The following is a 19235-nucleotide window of genomic DNA, read 5'->3' as shown; positions in this document are numbered from 1 at the left end:
TATAAAAAACTTCCTTGGTAAAAGTTAATACTAAAGAGAAACTTTTGCTAGTGTTTGCCATGCTGACATTTGCACGTAGGCATTGTTGACATTTTATTAGAAATACATTAACGGCACCAATAGAGATTAAAAAAAACGTCAAAAAGTTATCGATGATTCTAAATGTAAGCACGAAAGAATTTTTCTTCGAATATGAGAGCAAAATTAAACGTTGTGTACATTGAAGCTTAGAATTTAACGAATTTCTGTGGAAATATTTGTTTCATCGAAACTTTCGTTTTAGTTGTATGAACTGGTATTTTAGTTCAGCTTCTCTATAGTTTATTTTTATACCTGTCAGCGTTGGTGCACAAGGGTATTATAATTTTGTTCACATACCAGTTTTATGTGACAGCAAAAGAATAATCGAAATCGATCTAGGCACATAAATGTATGTATGTATGTATTAGGGTGGTCCAAAAATGCATGGGAAAAAATTTATATTAAAATTTTTATGCTGCCGCCCCCCATAATGGTAAAGAATGAAAAATAAAAAGACCCGTATTTTTTTTTTTTTTAATCAGACCATATTTAATGGTGCCGCCAGGGCTTTGAAATATCCCATGTATTTTGCATGGGAAAAAAATACTTTTTCGTAGATTTCATGTAAAAACCTGGAAAATGAATATATTTTAACCGGATACCTCAGTTTCTCTTCATAATTGGTCAGGGAATAACAACCAATCTCACAAAAAAATATCATAAAAGTAATATAAAATATTGTTTTTCGATTTTTTCTTAGATTTTCGTTTTATGGGGGCTTTTTGGGGTTCTATAAAAAATAGTTAATACAAAAAAAATTAATTATTTCATAATTGGTTGTTATTCCCTGACCAATTATGAAGAGAAACTGAGTTATCCGGTTAAAATATATTCATTTTCCAGGTTTTTACATGAAATCTACGAAAAAGTATTTTTTTCCCATGCAAAATACATGGGATATTTCAAAGCCCCGGCGGCACCATTAAATATGGTCTGATTAAAAAAAACAAAATACGGGTCTTTTTATTTTTCATTCTTTACTATTTTGGGGGGCGGCAGCCTACAAATTTTTTTTGGACCACCCTAGTATGTATATCAAAATGCTCAGAATAACGAGAGGAGGCGCTTCGCCCGCCCGTTCGTGCCGCTGATAACTCGAGAAAAACATAATACATGATACGCATATTCCACTTTGCTCAAGCTATGTTGTGATTGAAAATATATATGTAGGTGGCAAAAAATCGGTTAATAACATCCGCCCACCATCCATTTAACGCCATTAAAAAAAAGAAGAAAACTTGATATCTCTATTGTAAATAAAGTAAAATTACTAAAGTTAAGTTCAAGTAATAAGCCCAAAAAAAAGTACGGTGTCACTTACATTGGGGTAAATGCGTGTATCTCGATAACGACTTAATAATTTTGCCCAAACTTGATAAAAGTATTGCAGCAAATATGTTCGGTTAGGATCGGAGTATTTGTAATTGGGATTTGAAAAAAACTACGTACCTTTTTATGTCTTAGGATTAAATTTTCTCTCGAATATTTGATATAGCAAGCAACAACTCTCACCGTTTATGAGTTTCTTTGATTCCAAAAATTAGCAGCTAACCCAAATTAAATTTTACTAGTAAGTGAGTGGGTATACAAAAGCACGATTCGAACTGAATTTAGTGCCTCCTTTTTTATTAACTGTATTGGTTTCACTTTATCTTCCAGGTATGCGCGCTGTGAAATCCGTTTTACTTGCATCAGCTTCACTTCGACGCCTTTATTCAACATTGCCCGAAGCACAAATAGTTCTGCGCGCTATTGTTGATGTAAACTTGCCTAAATTCTTGGAGCAGGATGTCTCGCTGTTCATTGGAATTTACATGGATCTGTTCCCAGGAATCGAGTTGCCGGAGGTAAACAAGAAATTTTGCTATACACATTTTTCAATCAACATTTATACAAATACAATACCAGTGTACAGTGGGTTCACTTGTATGAAATGACGGTCCGAAATCGTTTTATCTGAAACTATATACGATTTTGCAAAGAAACTTGATACCCTTGTTGCAAGAGTTTGCCTCTGAAAATGAGTAAACTCGGACTAAAGCTACGCATGCCTTCCATGTAACGGTACTTTTGTAAAATACGAAAATTACTTAATTTAAGTAACTACTGGAGTGATCACGAAAGATGAATTTGATTTATTCGTTCAAGTTTGCCCACTCTTTGGGCAACCATTTGAACCTAACCCAACCTAACTGCTGGAGTGAAGTTGCTAAAAACTGATGCATTTGTAAAAGTAGAGGGGATTATAAAGTGATTACAAATTTAGTTTTGCGTCTGCATCACGGTTTCTGTATGACTTTGTTCTTCGCCCAAAAGTTTTCTTATCCTCAGAATGGACTGCACTACCAGTAAATCCTCTTTTCTTTGCAAGGTATAATTTCTTTATGCGCCCAAAGCCCATTTGGCCTCTTGTGTTTTTTTTTTTTGTTGTAAAAATTCGAAAATCGATTTCTTGTAAAAAATATAACATTAAAAAATCGTGCCATTTTCGCTTAAAAAATATATTTTTATTATTATTTATAAGTATAGCGAAAATGTGATATTTTAATGAAAAATGATTAGTGGTCGAAAGATAGTCAATTTCATGACTATTAATTTAAAATTCAATTAGTTTAATCGGTTAGAGATTATGCGGACATTCGAAATTTCTACGCTGCTTGTGGCGATTCCGCGTCGCAGTGGCAATACGCGGCAAAATTGGTACATTTCCGAATACTAAAGTTTCTAGAAGAAAAAAATTATACTTTGCGTTTAAGCTGATTAACAAGTTACGGCAAATTAAAAAATAATTTTGGTAATGAAAAATATGTAAATATATGTACCTGTTTACTCGGAACCCATTATCACTAACGGTTAAACTTTCCATTGCCAGGACAATGTATTTGGATGAGAGTAAAGAGGGGAGGGGTGTGGCACCGCTCACGCTGATTCAAGCTCATTAGAAAGAGAAAGATCTCACCATTACTACTATGGAAGCCCTAACCCCGCGCGATTTTTTAGTATAATTTTTTTCATTTTTTAAAATATTCTTCTTTCAAAGTATAAGGATCAATTTTATCTTTTAAAAACCACAAAAGTTCTATTAAACCACAATTTTTGGTTTTTTCCAGCAAAACGATGCCAGTTTTTTACTTATACCTTAAAGTATTAGCATTTAGGCAAGGTTTATAATTCATAATAGGTAAAAATAGTATATTTCTAACTTTTTGAAAAAGCGGCTTTTCATCTATGGAAAAGCTAAAAAGTTGATGTGGCTCGTCCGCATGGAGGCGTTGATGTCTATCGGTGTTCGGCGTACGAACACGCTCAGCACCATATCTCTCAATCAATATGTAGAATTCTGCTTTCTAAAATAAATAGTATATAAAAATTGTTCCTTTTTGATTGACTGGGTTTTTTCGTGTTTAATTTTATTCTTTTCTCATTATTGTTCCACAGTTCGTCCGGCACACTTATTATGCACGTTGTTATAAACGATTAGAAGAGAATTTTTAATGATAGAATTTTTCTGGAATTAGAGAACTGAAGGTAATAGCGAATTAAGGGACAATTTTATGCAAAAATATTATTCGTACATAGCCATGTAAGGAATATTTTATTAAAAATAATAATAGAAAAAAGGAGTGTTCAGTACTTTGTTGAGCCGCCTTTAGCTTTAATACTTTTCATTCATACTTTTACCCAATACCTTGGTTTCATTAGCCGCAATTTGCTCCCACTCAACACTTAAAGCTGTCTTTAATGCCGCTTTTGATGTTATTTTGAGCTTTTTGATTCTCCTTTCTAAGAGCTGCTCAATTGAGTTCAGGTCCGTTGATTTTTTAGCGTTTTAAGCGGCTTATAGTGGTAAATAAGCCCTTCTTGCACGAGTTAAGAAGAGCGTTTTTGGTCATTATCTTCTTTAAACAAGAACCCTTTAGCATCCAGTGTATAAATATATGTAGATGTTTGTCCATTTTATCATCAATAAAAACCATTTTTCGTACTCCAGATGCAATTATGCATCCCCAAACCACTGCATTTCCTCCTCGATGCTTAACGGTAGGAATACGATTCCTTCATTCAGCACTTCTATATTTTCTTTTCGCCAAACTTTTGGAGTGTCATCTGATTCGAAAATATTAAATTTCGACTTATCGTTGAATATGACGTTCTCCTAAAAAGAATCTGCTTCATTTATATAGCGTTTGGAGAACTCCAATTTCTTCTTTCTGTTAATATCTGAAATGTAGGGCTTGCGGCGTTCCACTCTGCTATGATAACCAGCGTTTTGCAAACAATTAAGGACTGTTTATGAGCTTACTTTTTTATGCAAAGACTCTAGAATATTTCGGCATAGTATCGTGGAGGTTATTCTGGGATTTTGTGCGACTGATGCTACTATGTTGCGTTCCACACGTATTTTTCGCCTTCCGGCTTGGTGGCGATTAGCTTTCAATTTACCAGTTTTAACGTAATTAGCAGTAACACTTTGCATCGAATAAAGCGATTTGCCAATTTTTTGCCTATTTATTGCCAAACTTGTTTTCCATGTACAATTTGATAACAATTTTGCATATTTCTAATGGTAAATCCGCACTTCGTCCCATTTTGCCACTTTCAATCCAGATATTACACGCAACTGAAACTGAATCAGTGAGATAAACTAAAAAAAACCTATGTATACTATTTCGTTTTCAGCAATATTAGTAACAACACAAACGATTTTTACTGTTTTGTAACAACAATATCATGAACTGAAAGTGTACGAATAAATGTTTTGCAGCATTTTGCTACGTCTGCCTCTTTTCCTTGGAATTCCTCAGTGGGAGTTGAAATAACGGGAGTTTTGTTTGCGGCTATTCATCAGGAATGTCACATTCTCACACTTATTCAAAAGAAATACATACATATGTATATTGTCACAGGAAATAGTTTGCGCAAAGCTAAAGTTTTTTACGTACTACGCAGGGTGTACGAATAAATTGTGTGACCACGGTGTATGTATTATTTGTCTCTTCGAATTCCGCGTTTTGATACAATAAATGATAAAACTCCATAGGGCATGTGTGCTATACTTCGCCGTTTTCAGGATTTTATTCAAATAATAAATTTTAAGGTTTTATAAATTTCTAGAATCAATAGTGCCATTATAATATAGTTTAATGTAAAGTTTTAACTTAAGCAGCGCAATTCAGATTAGGCTGTGATCAGACAAATTATTTGATAATTTTTACTTACATACTCCCTGAGTGGACTTTCATTTACTCGCTAACATCAGACATCTACTTAACCTTCCTATACCCGCGTTAATTTTTGTAACACATATACCCGGGCACGGTCTCACGGACCGAAAGTCCAAACTACATAAAATATTAGTTTTTTCAAACAAAACTAAAAACAAATTATTATTTTTCAATCCCGTAGATGTAATAAAAAAATAAAACTACGCATTAAATTTGTATTCACTTATTTTATTGATTTTAAGTGATTAACAAAAACGCCACCAAAATCGATAATTTTTTCTTAAGTACTACAAAAACAAAACACTAACATTTTTTTTTATTCACATAAATAAAAATAAGTTATAATAACTTAAAAACACTTCTTGGACAATACATAAATTATAAATTATATTAGTTTTTAGTCTTGAAATAAAAAATCATGGCATATCGCAATTCATGTAAAAATCTGCCTTAAAGAGAAAACTTACGCTAAAAAAAAACAAAAAATGCCTTTTCTAGCTTAAAAAATATTTATTTGCAATAAAAACATCAAACTAAACTGGGACACACTGTAGTATTTTTGAAACGCGGCTACAACTTCTTCAAATAATTCCCTTATTGGAGCTAGTTTATCTACGGCAGTCCTTTCAGCTCACGTGAATTTATTGTCAAATCTTAGACAACGCATTAATAAATAAAATCTTTTCCAGCTTAAAGTTAATCGAAATATCTCCGGAAAGGAACCATCTGTTTTGAATAAATCTTTAGCATTCCAGCGACTATTTCTCCTAACTCCAGCAAAGATTAAAAGGCCTAAAAGGGCTTCGATTTCTATGTTGTCTGTATAGGTCAGTCGCTTTCTCTTGAAAAATTAGGTTTTATGAGATCAATATGTTCATTAGTATACTTTAAAATACGATTTATAACAACTTCAGTAAAAAATAATCTCCAAACCTCGCCTATTTCCTTCAAGCTTTTTGCTTCTTTTCTAGGCCCTGGCAGTTGAGTGACTATATTCCTAGCGAGACGTCTTACACGATTTGACGGAGCATCATTATTCCACCTAGTGTGTCCATCTTTAACAAGATAAAATTCTCTATCATCTATCTCATTTAACTCCTCGTCGATTTCTTCATCATCTGCTTGCTCGGTATCATAACTTTCTACATCTCCTGCAACAAAGTCTTCAATGTCGCTGTCATTTTCATTTTCATCCTCATAATCAGAAGTCGAATTTTTTTCCTCCAAAAGTAGTCTGATTTGCTCTTCATTCATTAATATATAATATAATATTAAAAAGTACCTGCAAAATAGTAAAACGTAAAAAAATAAGAAAGAAACAAAAAACAAAATATCTGCTTTAACTTCACAAAAAATTACACATATACCCGCGTCGGTCTCACAGACCAATTTTTATAAAATTCACCAACACGCCTGTCTAGTGCAAACGCCAAATCAACACTAATATAGAGCTTGCAAGAAAACCGGAAGCTAGCAGTAAATTCAACTTTGTAGAGTTTCTGGAAAAACAAAAATTTACGTAAAATCATTTTCTCGGTCTCACTGACCAACGTGCGGGTATAGGAAGGTTAAAAAAAGATCAATATTGTACTAGCAATAATCACCGCAGAGGGTGCCTTGACGCAGTACACCCACCTACTACGGGTCGAGTGCTGGATAAAATGAAAGTATGTAAATTTCCTTTTTCATACTTGTGCTTTCATATATGGATGTATGTACATATGTTTTTTATGCATATGTATGTATGTATGTAGCTCATCATAGGAGTTGAATCCTTTACAAGCCTAGATTCAACAAAACTACAATCTGGCTGATTCATATGCAACCGTGTACCTAGAGATTTCGATTACCTAATACATTTTTTATTAATCTTTTAAGGATTTTTTACATACATATGTATACTCTATTCTACACTTGTTCTTAATTATATTACATGTAACTTATGTAAGTGTTTTTACCCTATACAGCTACGAGTGTGTATTTACATACAAGTTTTTAATATAGTCTATGCAATTTCTTCTGAACATATTCATATTATGCTCATTCTTTATATTCTCTGGAAGGGTACTAAGTAGCAGAAATCCTACATGAAGGCATTTTCAAAGTTTTTACGTCCATAATTTTCTTGGGAATGTTGTAACCCTCTATGATGGTTAGAAAAGTGTTATTACATGAAAGCCATATTTGAATTTGCGGAGTATTCTAAATACTGAGCAGCCCCGCAGCCCTAATGGCTTGGTACGTGTCTATCATTCCGGAGTGCGTAGGTTCAATTACCAGTGCATGAAACACCAAATGATGGAATACGTTTTCTCTAATAGCGGTCGCCCCTCAGCAGACAACGGCAACAATAAGTAAACCTCCGAGTATATTTCTATCATGGAAAGCTTCTTATAAAAAAACCATCCGCCATTCGGAGTTGGCTTAGAACTGTAGGCCCCTCGATTTGTGGAACAACATCAAGACGCACATCTCAAATGGCAGGAGGGGCTCGGCAAAACATCTAACAGAAGTGTACGCGCTAATTATTTATTTTATTTCTAATTGACGCTGAGGTTCCACTCTAATGCGGAGAAAGTATCTCCACAGTGCTGATCTGAGTGACAAATCTCTTGATGCACTTCTCCCATAAAAAGGATAAATAACAAACCACACCTGCAATTCGGAAGCGACATAAAATAATAGGGTGTTGATTTTTGAAATGCTCTTTTCTAGTAATTGCTTTGATAAGCTTTTACGCCATGAACCTTTTTCAAAGCAGCCTTCTCACTATAGCATGTTCGTAAAGATGATATATGTATGTATGTATATGTTTCACCAGTAAGAAGTATTTTAGTATAGACTCGGCATACAATTATTACTTGGAGCTCGAACGTTTTTTGCGAACATTTCTATCGAGTTTGATTTTCTTATAAGAAACTTTATCTTACAATAAAATACCCGCTTAAACGTTTTCGCGCATGTTTTGATAAGCAATATATATTTTTCTAGCCAAAACGCGACGACATTCTTAAGTGGCTAGATATCAATTTGAAAGAGGCAAATTTGCAACCAACACCTTGGTTCATCGAGAAAATTTTGCAAATCTATGAAATGCTGCTGGTGCGTCATGGCCTAATGATTGTCGGTGGCCCAATGGGCGGGAAAACAACAGCATATCAGGTAAGTTGAAAATTTCAATACTTCAATACTAATTCCATAAAAATGCGCAGTTCAGTTTTCCACCTGCGCTGCAATACATATAAACATATATACATATATAAGTATGTACATATATTAAAATTTCACAAACATTAACAATAGTACAACTTTTAACTTTCCCGTTTCAGTTCACGCAAATAAACAAAGTTCAACTCTTATATGTCTTCCACTATTAAGTTGTATTTTTATTCGCAGTTTCATTTTGAAATTGAACTTTGCTCTCTGAAATTGCAGCAGAGAAATGCAATTAGCCTCGAGAAAGTTGCCACATTTGCTACCTTTCGCGAGATTTAATTAATATTACGAAAATTCTCATTTCTATAATATCTTTAGCAACAACTTTATATATAAGTATTATTGTTAGAGTTAGTGCTGGAATATCAAATTTAAAAGTGCAAGACAAATTATACTTGCACGGCTTCCTAGGTTAATTAAAACTTCGTAAAATAATTAAAAATCTAATACTCTCTTGTCTGAATTTGCAACCTAAAAAAACGTATCCAATTTGAAACCAATTTTTTTTTATATGAAAATATTTATTTTTAACATACGTAAATAAAATGCATACGTAAATAAAATGCTTACATGTGTACATTAGAAAGTACCGAACAAACGAGTTCGCCGTTCACCCTTGCGACCGAAGTACTTTCGCAAGATAGCTTAGATTTTTTTTGGCCGAACGTAAGGGTTGGTTCTTTGTCTTTTTTAATTTTTCGTTATAACTTTGGCATCACCGCAACGTACAATATTGCTAGTAAATTAAAGTTCACGAAAAATCATTAAAATTTTGCTAAGGATGTTTATCGATTATTCCACTAGAAGTACTCAAACAAAAATTTTTTGTTGTCGGCCATAGGGGCCGCTTTCATGCATTCTTTGTATCACATCTTTAACATTTAATATCGAACCTTAGAGCAGAGAAGAACCCCGAGAATAATGGTTTTTGTTTTTTTGTTTCCAATGAATTAAAAAAAGTAAAATCAAATAAGAAATACTTTAAAATTTAATCGAAAAAATATAAAAAATTTTAATCGATCAAACTGCATTGTGGCTCACACAGTTCACATTCGGTCTAATCGATCATACTCAAGTAAATAGAACTCCTACTCGCAGCTTATGAAAAAAAAAAATTGGGGACCGAGCATTTGGCGAATGCATCCCCTGTGGGCAGCTGTGGTAACCAAATATCCTCAGAGTGATAAAAGGACGCTTTATTTTTGATGAACGAGCCGACGATTTATTTTGTTTGTCAGGTTTAGTTTGTTTGGTAAGTGCGTGGCTACTATTAGAAAGTGCGTAGGTTCGAATCCCGTTGCATGAAACAGCAAGAGTATAGAAAACGTTTTTATTTTAATAGCGGCCGCCCTTCGGCAGGCAATGGCAAACTTCCGCGTGTATTTCTGCCATGTGGAAGCTCCTCATAAAAAAACCATTTGCCGTTCTGAGTCGGCTTAAAGAACTGTAGGTCCCTACATTTGTGGAACAACATCAAGACGCACGCTATAAATAGGAGGACGAGCTCGGTCAAACACCTGACAGAAGTGTACGTGCCAATTATTTATTTATTTTTTATACATACATATAAGCATAATTAAGAAGAATAATGGAACAAAGTCAATCTCAAAAGATTTCTAAATGGTCAAGGCTCTCATGGCGGGTACATTTCTTGCATAAAAAGGTCTTAAAAAGCCTATATCGAAAATATTCAAATTGCGAAGCACTCGAGTTTAAGTATTAAGATAGATTCGGTCCAGAAGGGAGTGAAAATCCCCAAAACCTTCAATAATAACAAACACGAAAGATAAAGGCAATAGATACATCGAATTGAAAAGACTTATTTCACACAGAAAATGAATAGTAAAACTTGTAGTAAAACAAAGTAAGAGAGTAGTAGTGGTATTATTCCAGACATCATTCAGTTAGAGATTATTTTATACCTACCGACGTTAGGATGATGAGAACTGAGATATAAAGGATAAGCACCAGAACGGGGTGCTTGGGATCAATAAACTTTGAAACAACAAAAATAAAATACTTTCCAAGATAAAAACTTTGATACATTTATCTTACTTTAAAATCGGACTATAGATGTCGAAGATATAACGAAAAATACAAAAGAAACGACCCTATATTCGTCAGAAAAAAAATTCTTGAAATTACCTTGCAAAAATACTCTTGCCTCAGGGGTGGACAGAGAACTTTTTTCTTCGGTACGGTGTAATGCATATACATACTTCGTTTTGAATAATCCTAATATTTTTTTCCTAACTCGTATCCTCTCACAGATTCTTGCCTTATCTCTGCGTTGTGTTAACGCCGATCCTGATGCCACCTTGGATGAGTATCCTGTAAATTACCGTATCATAAACCCAAAAGCAATCACAATGGGTCAACTTTATGGCCGTTTCGATCCGGTTTCGCATGAATGGTATGATGGCGTATTGGCTAAAACGTATCGTGAAATGGCCACCGCATCGACAACTGAACGTCACTGGGTATTATTTGATGGACCCGTCGATGCTGTGTGGATCGAGAATCTTAATACAGTATTGGATGATAATAAGAAACTTTGTCTAATGTCTGGTGAAATTATACAAATGACTAAAACAATGAATATGATGTTTGAGCCAGCCGATTTGGAACAGGCGTCCCCGGCTACTGTGTCCCGCTGTGGCATGATCTATATGGAACCATCACAACTGGGTTGGCGTACATTTCACAAGAGTTTCTTGACAGTATTAATAGATACGATAGGACTGAATGAAATTTATATGACATTATTCGATGATATGGCAGAATGGTTGATTCCAGCTGCTTTGACTATACTAAAGGAATGCAAGCAAATGGTTGAGCCGTCACCGATGTATCAATATAAGGTGGGTAGTTGTTTGTAAGATTGACAAAATTATTTTGTAGCCCGCGTTTTTGGATACGTAATATTATTTAAAAGTATTTCGCGAACCCCTGAATAAGTTCCAAAAAACTCTGCTATATTCATATACCAGTTTATATTTACTTATACATATAGTTGACTGTATTTCAGAAATTGGCAAATATGGACAACTCAAAAGTAGTTAAGTGTAGTACAAAAAATATTAAATATACTTCAGAATGTCACTTCGAAATCTCTTAGGTATGAATACATATTCCCGAAAGTCACAGATAAGAGCGTAAATTGAAACACAGAAGCATGAACAGTAGTATTACATTGTTAGGCAGTCGGTTGGGGTACACATCTAAATGTATACTAAATTTAAACTTTTGAATAAAGAATATATTTCTGAATTAAGAAATAACATTTCTTCAAACCTTCCAAAGATTTTTTTATTTTTTTTTTTTCAACTAAAATGTTAAGGCTTCGGATATTTGAAGAATGTCGCACATGACATGCTTGCATATATTGGAATAGAGACTCCGAATCTAGCTTTTTTAAAATTTTTACTCCGTCACTCAACTCTGTGTTCATCTCTAGCCAATGCCGTCAACTATTGACGCAATTGTGGTAGTTACATAAGTAACTTTCATTTTAAAACACTTTTTTAATCTAATTGTAAGAAGATCATACATAGAAAGGACGTAGACAATCAGAGAAAATATTTTTACAGCAAACCAATGCGCTGTGATTTCTCTTCATGTCTTAAAAAATAAATATTTTTTGATTTATTTTTATCATCGAATTCCTTTTAATTTTTTGCTTCTGTCTTCTTGACTAGAATGTTCCTTCACAGATCACTCGTATTTATTTCCAATAACATTGAATTATTTGCACATTAAACTGATTGAATAAAGTTGTTTGTAGTATTGACAAGTGGCAAGAGCATTGTGCTTGGGAAGAACACTTTTTCATGTAGTATTGTGCACTTTGCAAAAACATACATACATGCATACGAACGTACGTGCATGAGCAAAAGCCTGGAAGTTGTACAAATTGTACAAATTGTATTCTTTATCATTTAATCTTCTTAACACAAGAAATCATTTAATTAAGGATTGAACTTTTTTGCACGAAACTATAAGCATTAGATATTTCCTTCATAGTATTAGACAATTTTATTCAACAAATGGTCGATAGTGCGAATTTTTGTAATACAAATGGATAGCATTACGCTCCAAAAAATGCAGACCTGACCGTTGATATTTGCATAACATTTAATACATTCACAGTCCTATTATTAGCAGATATCTCAGTCATTTAAATTAGTGATTACATTCTTTTAAGGTCTGTCATGAAGAAAGTGTGGCAAAAAACGAAAAGTTTTTCGTTGTAAAACGGCAGAGAGCTAGTAAATAAAAAATATTATAAATAAATAAAATAAAATAAATAAGGCAGAAAATACTTTTGATGTAATCGGTATGCAAAAAATATGAAGATGCGAAGAGGGCTTTTGTGAGTCTAGTTTTTTCAATTGCTTAATTAGCTCCGAGCAAGGCATTACGGGAAAATTAAATTTTCGGACACTTTCTGGGTCTTTATTCCACATCCTCCTGTCATTTAACTTAAGGATAATCTTGAAAGAATTATTATTTTTACCCGCATGAACAAGTACACATACAAGAGTATTCCAATTTATAATATAACACTTATATGCAACATCATAAAGGATAGTTGTAGGCATATACCTGTAACCAGTTTATTTGAAGAAAAGTAATGGATATTGCAAAATATTAATTGAAGATGGAAAGTTCATAAGTGCTTGGCAATAAAGTATAGGAAATTATATTAAATTAGAAAAACACCAGGCGATCTATCACGACGGCGGACAACTGCTGAGCTCGAATCCTGTTTCTTCGACAACGGCTTTAACAGGCGACCGTTATATCGTTACTAACACCTGCTCACATACAAATATTTGGTTGGGGAATAAGTTCGTAGCGTTTTTACCGAAGACTTTTATTTAAACAAAAAACAAAAATTGCATCAATACTGGACTGACTATAAAACGTAGAAGTCCTCCGAAGATGAAGAAAAGAGCGAGAATTGCTGCAGAATGTTAAACGCCGCAAAACAGCCTACCTGGGACACCTCCTTCGTGGAGCTATGAATTACCCCAACTAATAAACGAAGGAAAAATAGAAGGACAAAGGGACATAGGGGGAACTCATCCACATGGCCCAAAACAGAGAAACATATTCCAGTTTTGTTGCCAATATAATTTAAATATAATAGTGTAATATAAATAAGTTTGTAATAAGAAATAATTTTTATTAATAAATGTGCCCGCCAAGATCCACTGCTGAAGGCAGTTAAAGAAGAACATCAATAAGTTAATCAATATATGTATATACTCGCCGGTTTACAATCTCTTCACACCTCTCGACTAATTTGTTGATGTCGTTCCGCCAAAAATCGTCTGGTCTGGTGTCAAAGAAGTTGTTCAACCAGTTTTTAAGGACCTCTTTGCTATCGAAGGTTACGCCCTTCATATGGTTTGGCAGGGAGCGGAAAAGGTGGTAATCAGTCGGTGCAAGGTCCGGATACTACGGCGGATGCTGAAGGACCTCCCATTCGAGCTCTTGGAGTGCGACAGTGACGACTTGTGCAACATGGGGCCTTGTGTTGTTGTGAAGTAGTATGGTTTGACAATATCGATCAGGTGTCTTCTGTCGAATTACCTCATTCACGCAGTGTAGCTGGGCAGTGTAGAGCTCCTTGTTGACCGTGGCATTTTTTTCGAGCATTTCCCAGTGCATCATCCCTTCCCAATCCCACCAAACACATATCATGATCTTCTTTGGATGAAGATCCGGCTTGACGCTCTTTGCACTTTGCTTCATAATGAAGTATAGGCACCATTTCTTATCCCCCGTGACGATTTGGTACAAAAAGCGCGTGCAACTCGATGGCGGGTTCCTAATTTTCAGTAAATGAAGGTGATTGGTAATTTTTTTATGATTACGGCTCATTTTTTCCGCCATTTCACGACTGGTTTAGCGAATTCTTCTTCATCGATTTCAAAAAGGGACGTGTTATCGACATCGAAGTCTCCATTTTTGAAATTTACAAACCATATCCATGCTGTATACTCGCCTATGACCCCTTCTCCATACACGTCGCAAGGGTCCCGGCAGCTTTTTGACCTCGAGGAAAAGCAAAGAAGAGCAGGTGTCGAAAATGTTGATTCCTGGGTATTCCATTTCTAAGCCTCACATCTAATAAATAAATAACTCAAAAGCAAACAAATCGTTGTAAAACAAAGAAAATATAAAACGCTATGAACTTATTCCCCAACCGAATAATATACCATGAGGCTCGGAATGATGAAAGGAGTAGAATTAGCCATGTGTGTCCGTCGTGCGAACAAAAATTAATATAAAGGGTGATTTTTTAGCTATTATCTTTTTAAACAGTTGGTTTAAACAGCTGACGCACGTTTCGTGTTTTGTTTCACTGTCAAACATCTTCCGTTTGGTCTATAATTTAACCATGAATCGTCTTACAAACGAACAATTCTTGTAAATCGTTGAATTTTATTATAAAAATGCGTGTTCTGCTAAGAAAGTTTAAGATCCACTTTTTTATCGAAAAATTGTGTTCAGCGACGAAGCTCATTTTTGGATCAATGGGTACGTAAATAGGCAGAATTGTCGATTTTGGAGTGAAATGATATCCAACTTTTTTTTGCCCAAAATGCAAGAGCTTGACTTTCATGACATGTGGTTTCAACAAGACAGTGCCACATGCCACACAGCGCGCGTAACAATGGACTTGTTGAAAAACTTTCCTATAGCTCTTAAAAAATCACCTTATATGTATTCTCAAAAAAGCTTGGTACACAAGTTGGTTGGTTGGTATTTAAATTGGCAAAATCGGTTAATAACTGCAGCCACCTCCATAGAAATGGCAATTTTAAAAGAAAGCGAAAAGAACCCTGATATCTCCGCTATAAATGAAGTAAATTTTCTTACATTGGGTACAATTGATTAATCCAAAAACAAAACTACGAGGCAAGTATAATAAAAATTTAAAAAATGGGCTGGGTCACACCTCTTTGCAGTAAACTCGTGGTCTCCGCTTCGTTTTAGATCCGACATATGTAAATTTTATAAAGATCGCATAAAACGCACGCCCAGATGTTTTATTCTAATACTAAATTTCCTTTCATTTGTCGGATGCTACAGGTTATAGCTTTCATTGTCTATGAGTGTGTTTGATTCCGAAAATTAACCGTGTCCTTGGTATCTTTTTAAATCCATATCATAATTTTTTTTCTAAATTTTGTTGAAAAAGTAGAAACCATGTTGTGGTTAATATATCTTTCTTAGAAAGTACATAAAATCTTATTCAAACCATTATTTGCAAACAACAGAAACCAAACGAAAAACAAATTTACACTTTCTTTTCAGATGTTCTCACGATTTTTCTACCATTTTTTGGAAAAACACAAATCATTTAATCAAGTGTGGTTCCAGCAAACGTTTCTCTTTTGCCTTGCCTGGGCCTATGGATCTGCTTTAACAGGTATTTATTACATTTTTGTTTTTTTATCCATATCCCCAGTTACCATTAAAAATAAAAAAGTATGTATTTTATTGTAGTTATTTTCTTATTTAAATACTTACATATTTGCAGAGCTCCATTGGATAGGCTTCGGTGGCGGGGCTTAAATTATATAGTTAATTTGATCTTTTAAGGGCGCAAGCTTTGCACACATTTCGAATTCCTGTGAATAAAACCGACTAATTTTACTGATTTTGAACTTAAAGATCGCATCCTCCACATCTTGTGTTTGCAGTGTAATTGTACCAGCTACTGGGGCAATATCAAAAGAAGTTTGCTATTTTTATAGGGGTGGTGGTGGTTGTCTGAGTGACACAGCCCATAGCACAAAAGATGCCAGTGGTGTATCAAACTTGTAGAACCACTGCTTTTTATTAGTCGACTCATCTTGATTTGACTATGAATCTGCCTATGTCATCTTTTTCATTTTCTGAAATTTCTTTCAACTTAACCATCGAGAATTTCCCCAGTATTCAGCACCAAAACTTGGGCACTCGCACAGATAGTGAAAGCTGGTTTCCTTAGATTCTTCTTGAAAGCAACTTTTACATATATCGTTGTACGGCCCCCCCATCTTCCTCGCATGGTCTCGCAAAGGTCAGTGGGCGGTTATTGTTGACGTAATTTTGAATATGTTTGCTCGTGGCATGCTTAACAACTCACACGTTCTGGATTTGTTAAAATTGGGCTACGTCTGGTTAGTTATTTTTCAGGTATTTTCAGGTTAGTCCATTTATCAAGGACCTGCTTGTGGAATAGCGAAAAGATCTCCCTTTTGCGCACACCAATTTCTATTATAGGGGTACTCACACCAATTTCGTTACTTGGGCGGTTTGTTTTTTGGCAATTGTGTCTTACTGTGAGTAATGTGGCTAATTTATAATTTCATTAGCATTATGGTAAAAATGCCGAAATATATCGAGAAAAATATTAAATATTAGTCAATTAATAAAAAGCGCTGCGGAGCAAGTTACTTTGATTGAAGGTGAATAAATTTATATATGCATCTCAATTAGTTGTATAAAAATCACTAAAATTGTACATTTTTTATTGAATCACACAGAATTATTTTCGCTTCACTTTTTAATATTTTAAACCTAAGTTTCGCGTCTACCCATTAAATGTCAATTGTTAAACAGCTGCTTGTTATTTTGCCAATTATCAATCAAATTGCCAATCTTGTCACCTCGGCGTTTCAGTACTCGTTGCTTTGGCGCTGACTTACAAAAACCAAATACAGATATCCCTTGTATAACGCGGTCTTATACAACGCGGTTTCGATATAACGCGATTTGGAAAAATTAGGTTTCAGTACAACGCGAAATTTAGGCTTATATAACGCGAAGGGGAAAATACATAATTATAAAATCTGGTAACACTAATTTGCGTACCACATATTTATAATATGTAATGTATTTTTAATGTAAACCGGGAATTACCCTTTTTTGCCTTAGATAGATAGAATAGATATTAATCTAGCACCTTATTACGAAATTGAAAAGGAGCTTAAAAAAAGCCACCCACCAAAAACTGATAACAGATTTTGCAATTATAAAACCAGTAGAAAAACCACAAGGTCCCACAACTAGTTTCTTATCCAATAGCGAAAACTATGTTCAAGAAATATCTTCTGATGAAGCTATTGCTCCCCCAAAACGCCCACGCGCAAAGATCTTTGAAGACAGTGAAACAGATTAATTACCATATGAAGTTTGAAGAATAACAATAAAGTTTTTAATAAACCTTTAATTTGTTTTAGTTTGTTTTTCAATTTTTTAATGTGCACATAATTATTTAAATTTTGTTTTTTGAATTTTGAAATATGTACATATGTACATATGTATTATTATTCATATCTTGTGTTTTTAATTGTATAAGAAAGTCTGAACTTTAGTATTGAGTTGAAATATATGTGCATCTGTTATTTTGTATGTATTTTATTAAAAAAAAAACCTATTGGAACATAACCCCCAAATTTATATGAAAACTATGTTTTAGATAACGCGGAATTACATAACGCGCAATTCTTCTGGAACGTAACTATCGCGTTATACGAGGGATACCTGTATGCGTAATACCACGAGCTCGGTGTGAAGACCCCTCATGCTTGCACCAGCCTGCTGGTATGTTCTCTTGTGAATTTAGCTTATTGAAGAGAAAGTCGTCACGTCGTAAAAAAGCTCTGCATCCAAACATTCTGTTTTGTTCCTTCCCTCTTCTTTTTATTTTCAATACTATAGCAATAAGAATTGCCACATAAACTTTGTTTTTATTCATAACGATATTCTCCGCGCACTTTTTAAGCCGCATACTCAGGATAAACTTTTGTTGCTTCAACTTTGCAAATTCTCTTTTGGAGTTCGTGACGTTCATACACGGCAATTGCCTTGCTTGCAATTGGTTTCGTTTTTTGTCTGCAACCAACAACATCATTGAGAAGAACGAGAATACAAAAGATGTTGACCGAGCACGAGCCACTCGGTGCCTCGCTCCTTTCCTCGTTTTCCCCTCTTCCATAAGTTACGAAATGAAGTAAGAAAAAAGGTCCTGTGTGAACGCGGTCTAAATAAACGAATATTGAATATTGCTAGATGGTGCAATCACTTTGTGGCACCCCTTTAAACATGTACGGTCTTACGTGCGATATTTTTGGTACTTCCTCATTTGATACGTTATCTTACTAGCATGGAAATATTCAATGGTAAATTTGTTGACTCGAATTCAGCTACTAAAACAAAAATACAGCTTGTCCGCAACTTAAAGTTGCGGCTACTGACTAAAAATATCAATAGTATTCCCAATGATTTTCAATTTTTGATCGTTTATGAACGCAATAATAACAATTTTGTGTCTGTAGTGTGCCCAATAGCCGACAATTCGTCCTACTACAGAGTTTAGAAGCAATTAATAATACTAGTACTATTTACTGGCACTACTATCTTAAAAGCATTACATTAGGTTCTATTTAACCCACATGTTTCCTGCCTTAGGTTGGGAATTACATAGTTGAATGCCAAATTCTTTCATTAAATTCTATTCAACTCACTTGCTAAGCTTTGCGGATAAATTTAAGAATATCTGCAACAGGAGCATTCTTGATTTCATTCAGATCCATTTGATCTCGATGAAAGATGTGCAGTCTTGTCTATGCCAATACAACACCGTTGCACAAGATATTCTCTGTGGTTTCATCATCCTCCAGATGGAGTCTAGTTTAATTAGTAGTCAGA

General features: G+C 34.4%; 1 protein-coding gene across 1 annotated transcript in view; it reads left to right on the top strand.

Annotated features, from left to right (window-relative positions):
- Positions 1-19235, top strand: part of LOC128862224 (dynein axonemal heavy chain 3) — a 279729-nt gene that overhangs the window by 112403 nt on the left and 148091 nt on the right. Inside the window, exons 33-36 of the mRNA XM_054100729.1 lie at positions 1741-1928; positions 8298-8468; positions 10793-11383; positions 15852-15966. Coding sequence (XP_053956704.1) covers positions 1741-1928; positions 8298-8468; positions 10793-11383; positions 15852-15966 — 1065 coding nt within the window. The remainder of the gene's footprint in view (positions 1-1740; positions 1929-8297; positions 8469-10792; positions 11384-15851; positions 15967-19235) is intronic.

Source organism: Anastrepha ludens, chromosome 4 (assembly GCF_028408465.1).
Source record: "Anastrepha ludens isolate Willacy chromosome 4, idAnaLude1.1, whole genome shotgun sequence".
Classification (NCBI taxonomy): domain Eukaryota; kingdom Metazoa; phylum Arthropoda; class Insecta; order Diptera; family Tephritidae; genus Anastrepha; species Anastrepha ludens.
Note: the sequence above shows the minus strand (reverse complement) of the source record. Positions and strands in the feature narration are given on the sequence as shown.